A 17,028-nucleotide genomic window follows, 5' to 3' on the forward strand; every position below is an offset into this window, starting at 1 on the left:
GGAGTTTAAACCCATAAATGATAGTACAAGTAGGTGTTGAATTTTCTTGTTCCTAATGACTGAACTTAACCTCATACTTGAAATTTTAAAAAGGGGTAAGATATATGCCCTACCAAATGAAATTATTTGGTTAGTTCTTCTACCAAAAGGCTAATATAGAATGTCAAACTTTCTGCAGAAATGTAATTAGACCTTCTGCTATGTATTCTCAATATATATAGGCTTTGACATAAATTTACTAAATAAAGCCTTGTTATTGGAAGCCAACATAGCGTGCAAAATGTGTCAATCCCACTGAATTGGGTGAATCACATAGTATTTGGCTTCATTTGAAGAGAGGGAATGGGAAGTTATTGCCAAACCTTTAAAATATAAATTTGATTATTTACTTGAGCCATGGTTTTGATATTTCTATCTTGATGTCTTTGTTTAATGAATGTTGCTCTTGATTCCCAAGTTTAATGTCAAGTCATAGAATGTTTCTTTGCACACACCACCCTGATGTCCCCCAGCACGAAGCCTCTCACTGAATTGCAGGCAGACTCATACTTCACACACAGCCTCATCTCAGACAGGAAAGGTGGAGTTTTCCTTTTCAGAGCCAAAGGAAGTGACAGCTCAGGCTTGATAGTTGTACTGATCCTGGTGTGGATTTCAGTTTGGTTACTTTGCTTTCAGCTTCAACTTCTCACTTGAACCTCCATACAGAAAATTAAATGCTAGATTTCAGCATTTTGTTTCATGCTGATGAAATAAAAATTGTTTTGAGTGTAAGATTAGACTTTATCCTCCCTGAATTTCAGTAGCACCTACACAGTATAAACTAGGGCGTCGTTTAGCAAAGTGTTATTGGAGTGACATCATAATGACCTATTAAGGGTAATGCACATTTGAATGACCTCAGTTATTTTTTCAGGTTTATTCATGACTTTTGTGGCATTTAGTGTAGTTGTTTCTGAAGCAGTGATGGGCATTTCATAGTATCTTATATTCCAATGTCCCAACTGGGAGATTTCCTGAATTGTTATTGTATATGTTTATACACAAGATGTTTTTCCTGAAGCTCTTTTAAATCATTCTTCTGAGTATAAAGTTATTGAATTATCATCAGATATAATGTCATATTATAAAAATTATACATGATGGCATCATGGACACACAAGAACTAGGAAATCAATGGAATTGGATTGGTTCTAAATATTATTGTAATATAGGGCAAATTTGATGAATACATTCCTTATATACCAGTAACATATCTAATTTATTAAATTTGCTGAACATGTGACTTAATAAAAATGTAAAAATAACCTGGGTTTTCTTTTAAAACAAATATCTCTGGAAAGAAAGTTACATGCTAGAGATGGATAAGTTGTGAGAATGCAAAAATGAGCAAGATAATTTTTGCCCTCAAAATTCTAGAAGTTACAAATTTGAGCAGTATAAATGATCTGTTAACCTTTGCAGCGACCAATTTCTATGATATATAAATGTGTTAAAGAAATCAGAGCAAAAAATACTTCCCTTGAAATAAATATTTTTGGGCAGAATTATTAATTAAAAAGGTGTGTTTAAATACAATCTGGTGGCATTATCACAATATCTTTGGAGGTAATACATGTGAACCCTAAGCATTATTTTTGGTGCAATGCTTTGTCACAATTTATGTGGCAATAGTAGTATTTGAGAAACTTGGAGTGTCAATTTCACAAAAATAAAAAGGCAGTAATGTAAATAATTACGTCTGGCACTAAAAAAAGCAACTAATCAAGCACTATTTGCTGTGATATGTCTTCTTTTACTGTTTTATAGTTTATATACTTTATGTCTGTCCCACCAACCATTTAGACTTTAGTCATTTCTGAAAATGAATATTACTGCATCTTTTGAGAAAAAGAAATAGCTTCTTTGTAGACATTTTAAAAGCAGTAACTTTTACTGATACCTACAGAGAATTTAGCTATAGTTTCTTTACTTGTAATGTATATCCACCACCTTTTTGCTGAAGGTTTAATAGTCTTCCAGTGACATCGATAAGGCAAACCTTCACAGATTATTTTCCCTTAATGTAAATATATATAAAGGAATTTAAAAATGAGCAAGAATGTGGATAAAATAGTATTTGTAGGGTAGATAATCAAACATTAATTTCTTCAGACATTATTTTCCCGTACACATCAAATGCATATTTCGTTTGAATGATCTCTGTCTTCGTGCAAAGATTAGAGACAGTGGTCTAAGGCATATTATGCTGCTTGCTCCCTAGCGTGATTCTTTCCACAGATCTCTGCAAAAATCAGTGGACTAGAGTTAAGAGGCTGACAATAGTTTTTCTTAGATAAATCACTTGACATTTCAATGCCTTGCTTTTGATTAGGAGATGAACTTGATGAAATCTAAGATTCCTTCTAAGAATTTTAATATTTCTTCTTGCAAATGAATGGATTTCTAAACCTTTGTTGTATTATAAATTCTACAATCTTACAAAAGAAAAAAGAAAGATTATTTTTCAGAATATGTTATGTAGGTTGCAGGAAGATTGTGAATTAAAAATATGTTTTGGGGCATTTTTCATCCTGATTCACTAAGAACCACTTTATTTAGCTTGCAGAGAGATTGTGTATTTAAGAATATGTTTTTAATTGTGGTTGAGATAGTGACCACAATGCAATTATCAGTTCATTAACTGGAGAATGAGCTCATAATGGACCTTGATATTTTAGTCAATTCCTTAGCCTTGAATATAGTGTATTACTTCTGTAATATCAACTTAATTTAGTGAAATACCATATTTTATATTTACACATATGTAATGATTTGATAATTGCTATTGCTAACTAGCAATTGCTCATTTATTATGTAGCTGTATTCTGATTTATTGACTTAAAAAATTAAAAGTAAATCCCCGAGATATTACATCATTCCTGATGCAGTGCAGAATAAAACGATAAATTGCATATAACAGGAAAAAAATTTTAAAGAGAAAAGCATTGTACTCATTTCATAACAACTATTTGCACAGTAAGAGTTTTAGTTTTTAAGTATCCATTTGGCTATTCAGCAAGTGGAATATCAAGGATTCTATTCCTTCAGCATAAATAAGTTTGGTGACAATATTTAAAGCCATATTTTTAATTAACTTTTACCTTTACAAAACTACCAAAAGACAGACCAATTTTTAATGAATTGATCATTAGCTCCTTAATCTCGGTCATGTTTTTGTCTTTAAATATCATCATTTACCAAGGTTTCACTGCCTAGGGATCAGATGCCTCAGCTTAGAAAGTCATTATTCTGAGGGTACCTAAATGGTAATGGAGTGATGGCCGTAGCCAATACCTATGGTTCAGCCGTTAGCTGTAGCTGATGTTTTTGCTATGAATAAGTCAACCAAAAAGCTACCAACTGCCTTTGTAATTGTAGCAGGTGAAACCACATATGTTCCTTAAGGGTCAAGTATCTAAGTACAAAGGTCAACATTTGATAGGCAGGCATAAAATATGCAAGTACCTTATCTTAATGGTGTAATGTTTCTTTCATCTTTGAGGGTCAATTTTCACCAACTTACAGAATTGACACCTTAAAATGTCCCCAGACTTAAGTTATGGAAGCTACTGGCAGTTTGTATTTGTTTTGTTTTTCATTTAAAATACAGCCACTTGTGAAGGGAAGCTTCTGAGTTCAAAATGTGATATTTTTCGGACTTTCCTGGTGGTCTAGCGGTTAAGACTCTGCGCTTCCAATGCAGAGGTCATGGGTTTGATCCCTCGTCGGGGAACTGAGATCCCACATGTGCACAGCTTGGCCTAAAAAATAAAAAAAAAATTTTAAAATGTGATAGTTTTTACAAAATAATATTTAAATGCAATTATTTTGCTTATTTCAGGTCCAGATAAATATAAAAATAGATGTAAAACACTAAAGGGGCAATGCTGGCACTAAAAGCTTAGCTATGCTGTAGTTTTTGGTATGTCTTTTAAAAGAATGGAATGTATTTATCAACATATACATTTTTTAGTTTAGGAATTATATTTTAGACAGTTTTTAAATCGCAGAATTTTAAAATAAACCACTAATAGCCATTATCTGTATTATTTAAAGTTATCTAATTTGTACAGAAAGAAAGGACTCTTTAAAAATTATAATGTCTTAATACTTATTTCCAGATATCTTCTCTAAACTTTTAATGTTTGACTCCTGTGTTTTATATGATAATATTTCAAAACAAATCATACCAAATCTTAGTCCAAAGAGGGGGTAGTAATGGAATAAGACTCTCAGGTTGGTGGCAGATCCAAGAGAGTGAGCCAAGTGCATGTTAGGATCTGGAGTCATCAAGAGAGATGGTAACTGCCAAGGACAAGATGCAGGGCAGTTCAAAGAATTATCCATGGTGTGGGGGACTAACTTCTTGGAATCAAGATGTCAACAATGTGTTTTCCTGGAGGGAGTTGTAAATGTTTCTATTTGTACATATTTCCATGATCAAACTTCATTTCTTCCCCGCAAGGGATGGTGGCCTTATTTTCATCTGTATTTTTAATGACTAACATATACCCTTTATGTGATAGATCCTAAAATATTACATGAATAAATATTGGAATCAGTGACCACCTCACAGGCAAACAGGGTCCATGATCTTGGAATTCTTGGTAGTAGAAACATGGCAGACCGAATCAGAAGTTAAGGGATTGCAGGATGACACCTACTTACGTCAATGAATTCAAATCTCCTCTCCTAGGTCATTCGTACCCCAGGCAATTGAGGGAATCTAGAGGAGTCATGCTGAAAGCTTTTCAGGAATACTTGAGGAAGTGTGAAGTGGAGAAGAGAGACTGGACAGTTAGAGAAAATATCCAGATTTTTCTTTAAAAAGGAATATAAAGTTTCAACTTTTTGATTGGCAAGCTGACACTGATTTGGAAAAAGCATAATCTGGCTTATTAAATGGATGCCCTATTGTATCCTTAATCAAAAATATAACCTTTGCATATATCAGATCCAACGATGATATGTTCTAGATCTGTGTCTATAACTGGTTGATTCTAGATACATTCAGAAATGTTTAGTTTTGAACTCATTAATATTTAACTAAATTTATTCTTGCTAATAAAAAAGGAGATACTTTTCTGTACCTGAAGTGATGGAGTTGGCCAAAATTTCATAGAGAACACATGATCACAGACTTTTAGAGCTGTATCTAGGAATCACCTAGTTCATTTTAATTTTTTAATTCTGACAAAGATTTATAGGCTGACCCAAGATTATATGGCTAGTTAGTTCATATGTAAGTGTTCCAAATTCCAGACAGGAATAATATGCACATTTGTAAAAATATATTTATATAGCTGTGACATACTTTTCAGATATGATTCATTATGTTTATTGAACACACACACAAGCGAGGGAGGTATGTGTGGAGACAGAGAAAGACAGGTTTGCGTTGTAGTGAAGAAAACTTACTGACTTACTAGCTCTTAACCTATGTACCTTTGGTTAACTCATTTCTCTAATGGAAGATAATAGTACCTGCGTCATAGGGCTCTTTTGAGGATTTTATATGTATATATGTGTGTGTGTGTGGATGCATGTGTATATGTGTGTACACATACATATAACTTAAAACAGTGTTTGCCATGTGCATGTTAGTTATAACTATTAAAATATAGAAGGGTCTTGTTCAATTCATGCACTCATAATGAAGACTCTTTCTATTGTACCCAACATGCTTCTAGTGTGTGGTACAGGTCCTGATGTATCTTTGATGTCATGTTTAATTGGTGCCAATCTGGATTCTCTTTACCCTCAATTTAGTGTTCTTCCTCCCCCCCACAGACATGCACATATACTTACATAAACACACACTCGTATATGCATATTCTGTCACATATGCAGTCTGTCTCTTGTTCTGAGGAACACCTAGTTCTGTCCTGGTAGTTTGAAAACCAAGATCTACTTTTTATTGAATGCTTCCCTCTGTGCTAGGCATTTTGCCGGCATCACCAAGGTTTAGTCTTCATAAAATGGTCCAAGATAAATGTTATTATCCTAATTTTAAGATAAGGAGACAGAGGCTCAGAGAAATTAAGTGCTCCAGTTTCCCCAGTTAATAAGTTGCAGAGACAGAATCTGAACTCTGGTCTTTCTAATTCGAAAACTCATATTGTTTACAACCTTGCAAGGAAGTTGGAAATGCTCCTTATAGACTGCAGTTTTAGCCATTGTGGATCTTTTCTAAAGGAAGTGGTGTAGAGAATGATGTCAGCCAAAAAAGAAGTGGCAGATTTCTAACTACTGAGGCTGTCTTAACCATTTCCTAGACTAATTTGAGCCACTAGCTATGATCAAAACTGTCCTGTTAAATGGTGGAACTATAATAATTATTTAGTACTGAATTTTGTATATTGTTTTCTGGGTTTTTCTTTTTTATCAATTGCTCATCTGTTTACTTGCCTAGCTTTCCTGTATTTCCCACTCATTCCTTGCCAGAGAATAATGACAGTCCTACCTATTACTTCTCCCTCCACCCAAGCCCACCCTCCTCTCTTCCTGGAAAAGAAGAAACCAGAATTCTTTTGCTCTCTCCTAATATTCATACTCATCACTCTTGGATCTGATGGAATTTTTACAGTATAACTATAAAAGATGACATTTCTTCCTAGGAGAAAAATGTCCTGGTTATATCTGAGCTAAATGGATGGATGGATTTTTCTCCATGACTTGATTTTGTGACCCAACTGGGGAAACTTTCAGTTTTATTAGCAGCTGTCTCCCCTTTTCTTATCAGATATTCAGCTTTTAGCACCTAGCTCGAAAGAGAAAACACATGGTTTAAAGTTATTATTTAAACTTCACAAATTGTTATTTCTAAACAATTTTTCTTAGGTAGGGAAACAAATAACTCTGACAAGGATCTTTCAAACAAAGCTGTTAATATTTGCAATTTATATGAATGCTACATCTGAATGGAATGATTGTTTGGCTTTAGTCACATTAAGAAGTGTTGAAAGGAGTGGAAATAGAAAGAAAAGGTGTGTGTAGTTTTCTTCCCCCAAAGATTGAGAGTTGACTTTAAAGGGAAAAATGCTGAGTGTTTCTTAAAACAAAATGTGAACTTCTTTATTTCCTTTGGACATTAGTTGCCAATATGTAAACATTTCAGGAAGAAATTTTATACAACCTCATCTGTGTGTCAGGCAACATTTAATGGTTGACAGACAGACAGTCCTAAGTCTGAACAATTCTTCACTGGTGCACAAATCTGGGGATCAAAATGACAGTTGATTGTGGACCTATTCTATTATAAACTCCAAGTTGATCATTTAAAATCAGTTATGATCAACAAGTCAAATGATCTTTATTTGCCTTTTATATTTTCCTATAAATATTTCACAACGTTCTCTAGGGTATTTTCTGTTTTTGATGTCGTATATGAAGGTTCTGATTCTTTTTGGAAGGACTATTTGAATAGACTCTTGGTATACAATTTAATTGGTATCTTGCAGACATATGCAATATTCATGCATTGTTTCTTTCTCTCCTTGTAGGTAGAAATAACTCTTCAGGATATCAATGACAATCCACCAGTGTTCCCAACTGACATGCTGGATCTCACAGTGGAGGAGAACACTGGAGATGGCTCTAAGATTATGCAACTAACAGCCATGGATGCTGACGAGGTAGTTTAGACACTCTCTCTGAATTTTTGAAACCTAGTATTCCAGTGATCTATCAAATTTCTATTGTATGTTGACAATATTTGTTTCCTAATAACTAAGGTTAAGCGTTGTGTGCTCTTTTCCAAAGAAATTAAGTAATTCTTGAAATGTGATATAGGAATGCTAAAATAAAGACTGTCTAGTCGTAATTTTCCTTTGATCAGCAGTTAACAGCTCAGTTCATTGCTGGCTACATTTTGGATTTCTATCCTATAGCATATATAGCTAAGAATTTATTTTTTATTTGTAATTGAAAAAAGCAAATTATTTAAAATTAAAAAAAATTAAGGCTACCTTGCAACTTTTCATTTAATTTGCATATATACATATATGCAAATATAAATATATATAATTTAATTATAGCCTTATATATTTTAAGGAAATTATCTAGGTAGCTAATGAGTTTTCAATTCCATTAATAAACAGAAATTTCTTTCCTAGTGGTAAATTGAAATTTGGGGGCACAATCCAGATTTCTATCTTCTGTATTTATATTTTAAGTTAGCTAATGCTCCAAATGGCATGGCAGCTTATATAATTTGTAATTTACATTTTTCCCATTAAAAAAATAGTATCACTTGTTTTCTCCTTCTTGCTAGGTAAAGGGTTTAATTAATGTTCTAGAGTTTTGGAAAGAGGAATAATGTTCCCCTACACTAGTATACCCTTTCCCTTTAAGCTAAGCCCCAAACAGGTCAGATAATTTAATTTCCTTACCCTCAATTAAAATCCAGAAGTATCTGAAAACTTGATTTTTGGCTTATTTCTTTGACTTTAAAAAGGTAAATAATTCAATAGCAGACTAATTTTTAACAGCCAGTACAGAAATGTAATAACGTAGTCATTTATACATTTTGCCAAATTTCCTTTTCCTAAGGAAAAGGAAACAAAATAAAGCAAAGGCATTTAGGTAATTGTAGTTTTCTACTGAAAAAGATTTGGTGTTTCAAGTTTAGTACCTCCTCCTCAATTTTATATAGAGAAAAGTTTATTCCCAACTCCAGCTACCATTAAGAGTTGTGTGCAGAATATTTCTATTATTATTGATAGATATGAACTATCATCAACTATAATGTAGTAAATACTGCATTTCCTTAAAGCTCATCATTGATAATATATATTTGGGTAGCTCAATTCATAAAATTTCATTATCTCTTATTTAGCAAAATAGCTTAAAAACAACAACAAAAAGGAAGCTCATGCAATTGCTATAAGCCTATGCAATCGATACATCAAATAATTGTAATTGTAACAACTGCTCTGTTAGCTATACTCTCTGTAGAAACAGAACGAATAAACCTCATTTATTTCAAGTGATTTATGCAAGGCAGGAAGCAATAATATGTTAATTATAATATATATATATATATATATATATTCTGATGGGATACACTAGTCTCTTAAGAACTGATTGTTTGAAAGAGATGCCAACATTCAACCCTTTTAATACTATTATGTTGATACGGTTAAAATTTTATTTTCCTCTCTACTTTTTCTTTTCAAGATATGACAAAGAAGGGTTAATACAAATGCAATGCTGCCTGCATGTTTTTTTTTCTCTCTTTAACTTTTCTGTGTGTGTGTATCCCCGCACACACTTGCATTGCCTTCAAGTTCATCTTTTGAGATGTGTTTATATTTATGATGAAATTTGAAGAAGGCTGGGAAAGTCCTTATGTCTCTAGGTATTTACATCAACACAGTTTTAGTGTACTTTGTTTTATTTCTATTGAGCTTTGTTTTTTAAGTTAAAAAAATGTAAGTAACCATGCTGGTGTTATCCTTAGATGTTCCAGGTTTTTTTTCTTTTTATTTAATTACTAAATGTAAGGTGATGATAGCTAGGATATGCAAGAAGTGCATTTGAGGTGAGAAAGGGTGGGGAGTTAAAGGGACAGAAAGGGGTAAAGTTATAAAGCAGGAATAGCTAGGGAAAAGAAAGGAGAATTGTTTGCAATTCAGGGGGCTGTAGGAATGTTGACAATTTGTGCAGGATGTGACTGCCCCTGAAGACATAAAAATCACCACTGAGTATTTTGTAATAGGACCTGTGTGCGGGGGCAAGGAGCGGGGAGGTGGAAGGAGGAAAAGGCAGCAGAGGATGGAAGGGAGGAAGTAGTTTCACCTGAAACTTTAAAGAAAAGAAGGGGAGGAGACCTTCAAGATGGCGGAGGAGGAAAGGTGGAGATCACCTTCCTCCCCACAGATACATCAGAAATACATCTACATGTGGAACAGCTCCTACAGAACACCCACTGAACGCTGGCAGAAGACGTCAGACCTCCCAAAAGGCAAGAAACTCCCCACGTACCTGGGGAGGGCAAAAGAAAAAAGAAAAAATAGAGACAAAGACTAGGGACAGGACCTGCACCAGTGGGAGGGAGCTGTGAAGGAGGAAAGGTTTCCACGCACTAGGAAGCCCCTTCATGGGCAGAGACTGCGGGTGGCAGAGGGGGGAAGCTTTGGAGCCACGGAGGAGAGCGCAGCCACAGGGGTGCGGAGGGCAAAGCGGAGAGATTCCCGCACTTCCCGCACGGAGGCTCGGCGCCAACCAGCACTCACCAGCCCGAGAGGCTTGTCTGCTCACCCGCCGGGGCGGGCGGGGCTGGGAGCTGAGGCTCGGGCTTCGGTTGGATCCCAGGGAGAGGACTGGGGTTGGCGGCGGCATGAACACAGCCTGAAGGGGCTAGTGCACCACAGCTAGCCGGGAGGGAGTAGGGGGAAAAGTCTGGAGCTGCCGAAGAGTCAAGAGACTTTTTCTTGCCTCTTTGTTTTCTGGTGCGTGAGGAGAGGGGATTAAGAGCGCCTCTTAAAGGAGCTCCAGAGACGGGCGCGAGCCGCGGCTATCAGCACGGACCTCAGAGACGGACATGGGACGCTAAGGCTGCTGCTGCCACCACCAAGAAGCCTGTGTGCGAGCACAGGACACTATCCACACCTCCTCTCCCGGGAGCCTGTGCAGCCCGCCACTGCCAGGGTCCCGTGATCCAGGGACAACTTCCCCCGGAGCACACACGGCGTGCCTCAGACTGGTGCAGCATCATGCCAGCTCGCCCTGCATCCGTACCCCTCCCTTCCCCCGGCCTGAGTGAGCCAGAGCCCCCGAATCAGCTGCTCCTTTAACCCCATCCTATCTGAGTGAAGAACAGACGCCCTCAGGCGACCTACAGGCAGAGGCGGGGCCAAATCCAAAGCTGAGCCCCAGGAGCTGTGGGAACAAAGAAGAGAAGGGGAAATCTCTCCCAGCAGCCTCAGGAGCAGCGGATTAAATCTTCACAATCAACTTGATGTACCTGCATCTGTGGAATACCTGAATAGACAAGGAATCATCCCAAAATTTAGGCGGTGGACTTTGGGAGCAACGATATATATATATTTTTTTCCTTTTTCTCTTTTTCTGAGTGTGTATGTGTATGGTTCTTTGTGTAATTTTGACTGTATAGCTTTGCTTTTACCATTTGCCCTAGGGTTCTTCTGTCTGTCCATTTCTTTGTTGTTGTTGCTTTTTTTTTTTTAGTATAGTTTTTAGCGCTTGTCATCATTGGTGGATTTTTTTGCTTTGGTTGCTCTCCTCTTTCTTTCTTTGTTTTTTATTATTATTATTTTTAATAATTATTTTTTATTTTAATAACTTTATTTTATTTTATTTCATTTTTTCTTTCTTTCTTTCTTTTTTTCCTCCCTTTTCTTCTGAGCCATGTGACTGACAGGGTCTTGTTGCTCTGGCTGGGTGTCAGGACTGTGCCTCTGAAGTGGGAGAGCCGAGTTCAGGACATTGGTCCACCAGAGACCTCCCAGCTCCATGTAATATCAAATGGTGAAAGCTCTCCCAGAGATTATAGGAAAATTATAAGACACTGATGAAAGAAATTAAACATGATACAAACAGGTACAGAGATATACCGTGTTCTTGGACTGGAAGAATCAACATTGTGAAAATGACTATACTACCCAAAGCAATCTACAGATTCAATGCAATCCCTATCAAACTACCACTGGTATTTTTAACAGAACTAGAACAAAAAATTTCACAGTTTGTATGGAAACACAAAAGACTCCGAATAGCCAAAGCAATCTTGAGAAAGAAAAACAGAGCTGGAGGAATCTGGCTCCCTGACTTCAGACTATATGACAAAGCTACAGTAATCAAGACAGTATGGTACTGGCACAAAAACAGAAATATAGATCAATGGAACAGGATAGAAAGCCCAGAGATAAACCCACGCACATATGGTCACCTTATCTTTGATAAAGGAGGCAAGAATATACGATGGAGAAAAGACAGCCTCTTCAATAAGTGGTGCTGTGAAAACTGGACAGCTACATGTAAAAGAATGAAATTAGAACACTTCCTAACACCATACACAAAAATAAACTCAAAATGGATTAAAGACCTAAATATAATGCCAGACACTATCAAACTCTTAGAGGAAAACATAGGCAGAACACTCTATGACATAAATCACAGCAAGATCCTTTTTGACCCACCTCCTAGAGAAATGGAAATAAAAACAAAAACAAACAAATGGGAACTAATGAAACTTAAAAGCTTTTGTACTGCAAAGGGAACCATAAACAAGACGAAAAGACAACCCTCAGAATGGGAGGAAATATTTGCAAATGAAGCAAGTGACAAAGGATTAATCTCCAAAATTTACAAGCAGCTCATGCAGCTCAATATCCGAAAAACAAACAACCCAATCCAAAGATGGGCAGAAGACCTAAATAGACATTTCTCCATAGAAGATATACAGATTGCCAACAAACACATGAAAGGATGCTCGACATCACTAATCATTAGAGAAATGCAAATCAAAACTACAATGAGGTATCACCTCACACCAGTCAGAATGGCCATCATCAAAAAATCTAGAAACAATAAATGCTGGAGAAGGTGTGGAGGAAAGGGAACTCTCTTGCACTGTTGACGGGAATGTAAATTGATACAGCCACTATGGAGAAGTGTATGGAGGTTCCTTAAAAAACTAAAAATAGAACTACCATATAACCCAGCAATGCCACTACTAGGCATATTCCCTGAGAAAACCATAATTCAAAAAGAGTCATGTACCACATTGTTCACTGCAGTGCTATTTACAATAGCCAGGACATGGAAGCAACCTAAGTGTCCATCGACAGATGAATGGATAAAGAAGATGTGGCACATATATACAACGGAATATTACTCAGCCATAAAAGGAAACAAAATTGAGTTATTTGTAGTGAGGTGGATGGACCTAGAGACTGTCATACAGAGTGAAGTAAGTCAGAAAGAGAAAAACATATACCGTATGCTAACACATATATATGGAATCTAAAAAAAAAAAAAAATGGTTATTAAGAACCTAGGGGCCGGACAGGAATAAATACGCAGATGTAGAGAATGGACTTGAGGACACGGGGAGGGGGAAGGGTAATCTGGGACGAAATGAGAGAGTGGCACGGACTTATTTATACTACCAAATGTAAAATAGCTAGTGGGAAGCAGCCACATAGCACAGGGAGATCAGCTCAGTGCTTTGTGACCACCTAGAGGGGTGGGATATATGTATATGTATAGCTGATTCACTATTTTATAAAGCAGAACTAACACACCATTGTAAAACAATTGTACTCCAATAAAGATGTTTAAAAAAAAAAGGAAAAAGAAAAGGAGGACATTTTTGGAAAACTGCATTTGGACTCTTATGTTTAAAAGATTAAGCTCCTGAGGTTGTTTTCCTTCTTGGATATGTTTTCTCTTAAATTTTTTAGTAGCATTTTAATGACTACTGACTATTTCCAATACTGGCTTTAGAAACCAATTTCTTTGGCTGTATGCCATGCATAATGGATACCTATGCTTCCTATGGCATTCAGAATTATTGGCTGTTTCCTTTTTTGAGTGGTTTATAATAAATTAATATTAATGCTTTTAGGTAAACCTTCTATCTTCTTCTCTATTGTCAGCTCCTTACCTCTTAGTTAAATTTGAAAATATGTATATATATATGTGTATGTATATGTATATATATATATATATATATATATATATATATATATATATATATGTTTGAAATGTTTTCTCTCTTACCAAATCATGGCTCTGTTTTCTTTCTTCATCTAGTTTCGAGTAGGAATCAATATTGAAAGCAAGGAGTTGCTTTTACTTTGTGGCCAGCATTAAATTGTCACACAACTATCCAGTAGATTGATTTTGCAAGATTAATAGAATTCTTTAAAATGCTAAGATTATGTAGGTAATCAGCAAATTATGTCCATATATTCTTTAGTTTATACACTTGTCCTTAATTACTAAATTGAACATAAAAATATTAGTATGTTAGAGAAACTAGTAGGTCACTGAAGAGTAATGCCTGGGTAAAGGCATCAGTTTTAGAAAGCAATATATACACGTTCAACGTAATTTAAATATCTTTTGAAACATGTGTTGGATCAAAGTACACATCTCTCAGAAGCATGTGACATTGTCAGTCTCTTGTTTCCTTCAATAAACAGAATTATTATGCTTGTAATTGGCCAGGATACTCAAGCATTGTTCCATGGTACCATACGTGTTTTTGAAAATACTACTTAAGTTCATAAAATGCATTTGCAATTTATAGCTATTTACTTTTAGAATTCCTTCCACTTACTTTTGTCTCTGTGATTCCTCAGGAGAGTGGAATATTTTTAAACAGCATTATTTCCACTGGGCTACAGCTGAAATACGATATTTGTTTCTTGTAGCATTGCTGATACTGCATATTTGGAATATTAAATAAATAGACTTTTCAAAAGACCTAATTAAATCATTACTCTTGGCTACGCATTTTCAGACATTCACTAGAACTACTAATGCACCACATCAGCTGATTTTGAAAGTGAAAAAGATGGTTTATCGACATAGTCTGATGCCTTTGCTTCTGTTCAGAAGAATTATCATAAGTTTAGGAGTATTAATTATTATAGTCATTTTACAGACAGGACATTTCTAAATTTCAAACCATTTGTACAATAGCTTGAAATATGTTTTTGTATCTTGGCTTTCCCCTAGTTTCCAAATTCCATTTTAATAGGTCAGAATTGAATGTAGCTGTTTTTCCCTGGACTGTTTTACCAGAATAATCGAATTCCTTGTGAAATAGAACAATGGTACAGAACGTGGTCAGATTAGAAGTCTAAAATTCTTATTGAATGTTTTTGTTAAACCATACAGTTACAATAAATATGTTAGATACTCTATGTACACCTGAATATACAAGATAAATGTGCATGGTATGTTAAACCCATCTGTTCCATTACTAAATTGAAATGTTCTTTGAGGTATTCACGTTACTAAATTTTAAGGTTGGCTTAGGGAATGCAGTACAAATATAGCAAATGCCACTAAACGTAAATTTTGAAAGAGTATTTTTGCCTTCGACTGTTAGAAATCATCCCCTTATATGTTTGGTCATGAAGATAAAATATATTTAATCTGTGATGGAAAAGATGTATGGAAACTTCAGCTGCTGAAATTTCCCAGCATGTCAGCTTTATAGTCTAAACACCCTAAATTTATATTCTTCCTAATATCTTCTGGAGAGTTCTTAGCCTGTATATTTTAATAAATACCTTGCTATAGCTTAATATGGTAAAAAAAGTATATTTGCTTTTTGTGAGTATATTTAAATCAAAAAGCAATTTTTGAAGTTAACAATTACAACACTACTTATACCTCAGTGTCAAGACTCAATATTACATATTAACAGGAAATCAGAAAATATTTTCCTTGGGATATATAGCAACTCTAATCAAATTTTTACTTAAATTATTTATTTGCAAACAACTCAGTCATCAAATACATTTAACTGGTTGTATTTCTTTTATAAGAAAATAATTAAAATAGGACTAAAAGTAACAATTAGCACTGTCATACACTTAAAACTTCTCAAGGATTGTTCTAGGTCCTTTACACATATAAGCGCCTTTAATCCTCAGAGCAGCCCTATGTGGCAGGTATTATTACCAACCCGATTGTCCAGGTAAGGAAACACTGGCTCAAAGAGGTTAGGTAGTGGCCCAATGACACACAATTAATAAGTAGTAGAGCAAATATTCAAGTGCAAAACTATGACCCCAGAGCATCAGATCTCAACCAGTACAGTGTATAATATTTAACTCAATATTTCAATTATAATATACATATAAGTAAACATATCTAAATCAAACTGCTCATAATTGAAACAATATATAGGTAAGTTTATAAGAGATTTTTAAATACTGTAACGTTAGCATACCCCATCATCAAATCCAGATGGGTGCTTAATTTCTTTTTATTAATTTTTATTTGAGTACAGTTGCTTTACAATGTTGTGTTAGTTTCTGCTGTACAGCAAAGTGAATCAGCTATACATATACACATACCCCCTCTTTTTTTTGGATTTCCTTCCCAGTTAGGTTACCACAGAGCACTGAGTTCCCTGAGCTATACAGTAGATTCTCATTAGAAAAATATGGAACACTTCACAAATTTGTGTCATCCTTGCGCAGGGGCCATGCTAATCTCCTCTGTATCGTTCCAATTTTAGTATATGTGCTGCCGAAGTGAGCACTGGGCGCTTTAATTTTAATTTGCTTTAATTTCTTTATTTTTGACTCTGCTAAAATCTGTTCTTTCTTGAAACCTTCCCTTTAACCTCTGTGGCAGGCTGTCCTCTGGGTCTCCTAGGTCCCTCCCCCTCTTCCTCCCTTAGTCCCTGCCCCTTTTTCCCACTCTCTAAATGTAGTATTCAATCTTTATGCTGCTGTTCCTTTCTTGATCTATTCTAATTTAAATCCTCAACAAATCTTGTGGCCTCAGCTGTGACCTACATATATCGACCTTCAGATAGTTTTATGAAACCCCTTTTCAAATCTCTGACCACACAACCATTTCTATGGTTATGACCATTGCCACATAACCATTTCTATGAAACTATCCTTCAATCGCTTAACATACTATACATAAAATTATAAAATTTCACTGCATACTTTCTCCTGTGTCAAAGCAGATCCTATCCTGAGATGTCTTCAGCAAGAGTATTCTCCTAATTCACAGCCAAAGTAATTTGAAATTAAAGTTTTTTCCTTCTGTTTCACTTTTACACCCATTGCCTAGAGTTGTCAAAAGAAAGAAATGAGACTGAGTGAAGTAAGTCAGACACAGAAAAACAAATATCATATTATATTTTTTACATTTGGAAACTAAAAAAAGGGTACAAATGAATTTACTTACAATACAGAAGTAGAGTCACAGATATAGAAAACAAACTTATGGTTAACAGGGGATAAGGGCAGGGGGGAGGGATAA

At 35.4% G+C, this 17,028-nt stretch overlaps 1 protein-coding gene and 1 non-coding gene across 2 annotated transcripts in view; one reads left to right on the top strand and one right to left on the bottom strand.

Annotated features, from left to right (window-relative positions):
- The window catches only part of FAT4 (FAT atypical cadherin 4), a 170,621-nt gene that overhangs the window by 64,662 nt on the left and 88,931 nt on the right, over window positions 1–17,028 (top strand). The window contains exon 2 of the mRNA XM_059923561.1: window positions 7,545–7,676. Within this exon, the coding sequence (XP_059779544.1) occupies window positions 7,545–7,676 (132 nt within the window). The remainder of the gene's footprint in view (window positions 1–7,544; window positions 7,677–17,028) is intronic.
- On the bottom strand, window positions 16,187–16,291 carry LOC132366821 (U6 spliceosomal RNA). Its single transcript, XR_009503544.1, has one exon. It is a non-coding gene; the product is annotated as a U6 spliceosomal RNA (small nuclear RNA).

This window comes from Balaenoptera ricei, chromosome 5 (assembly GCF_028023285.1).
Source record: "Balaenoptera ricei isolate mBalRic1 chromosome 5, mBalRic1.hap2, whole genome shotgun sequence".
Taxonomy (NCBI): Eukaryota; Metazoa; Chordata; class Mammalia; order Artiodactyla; family Balaenopteridae; genus Balaenoptera; species Balaenoptera ricei.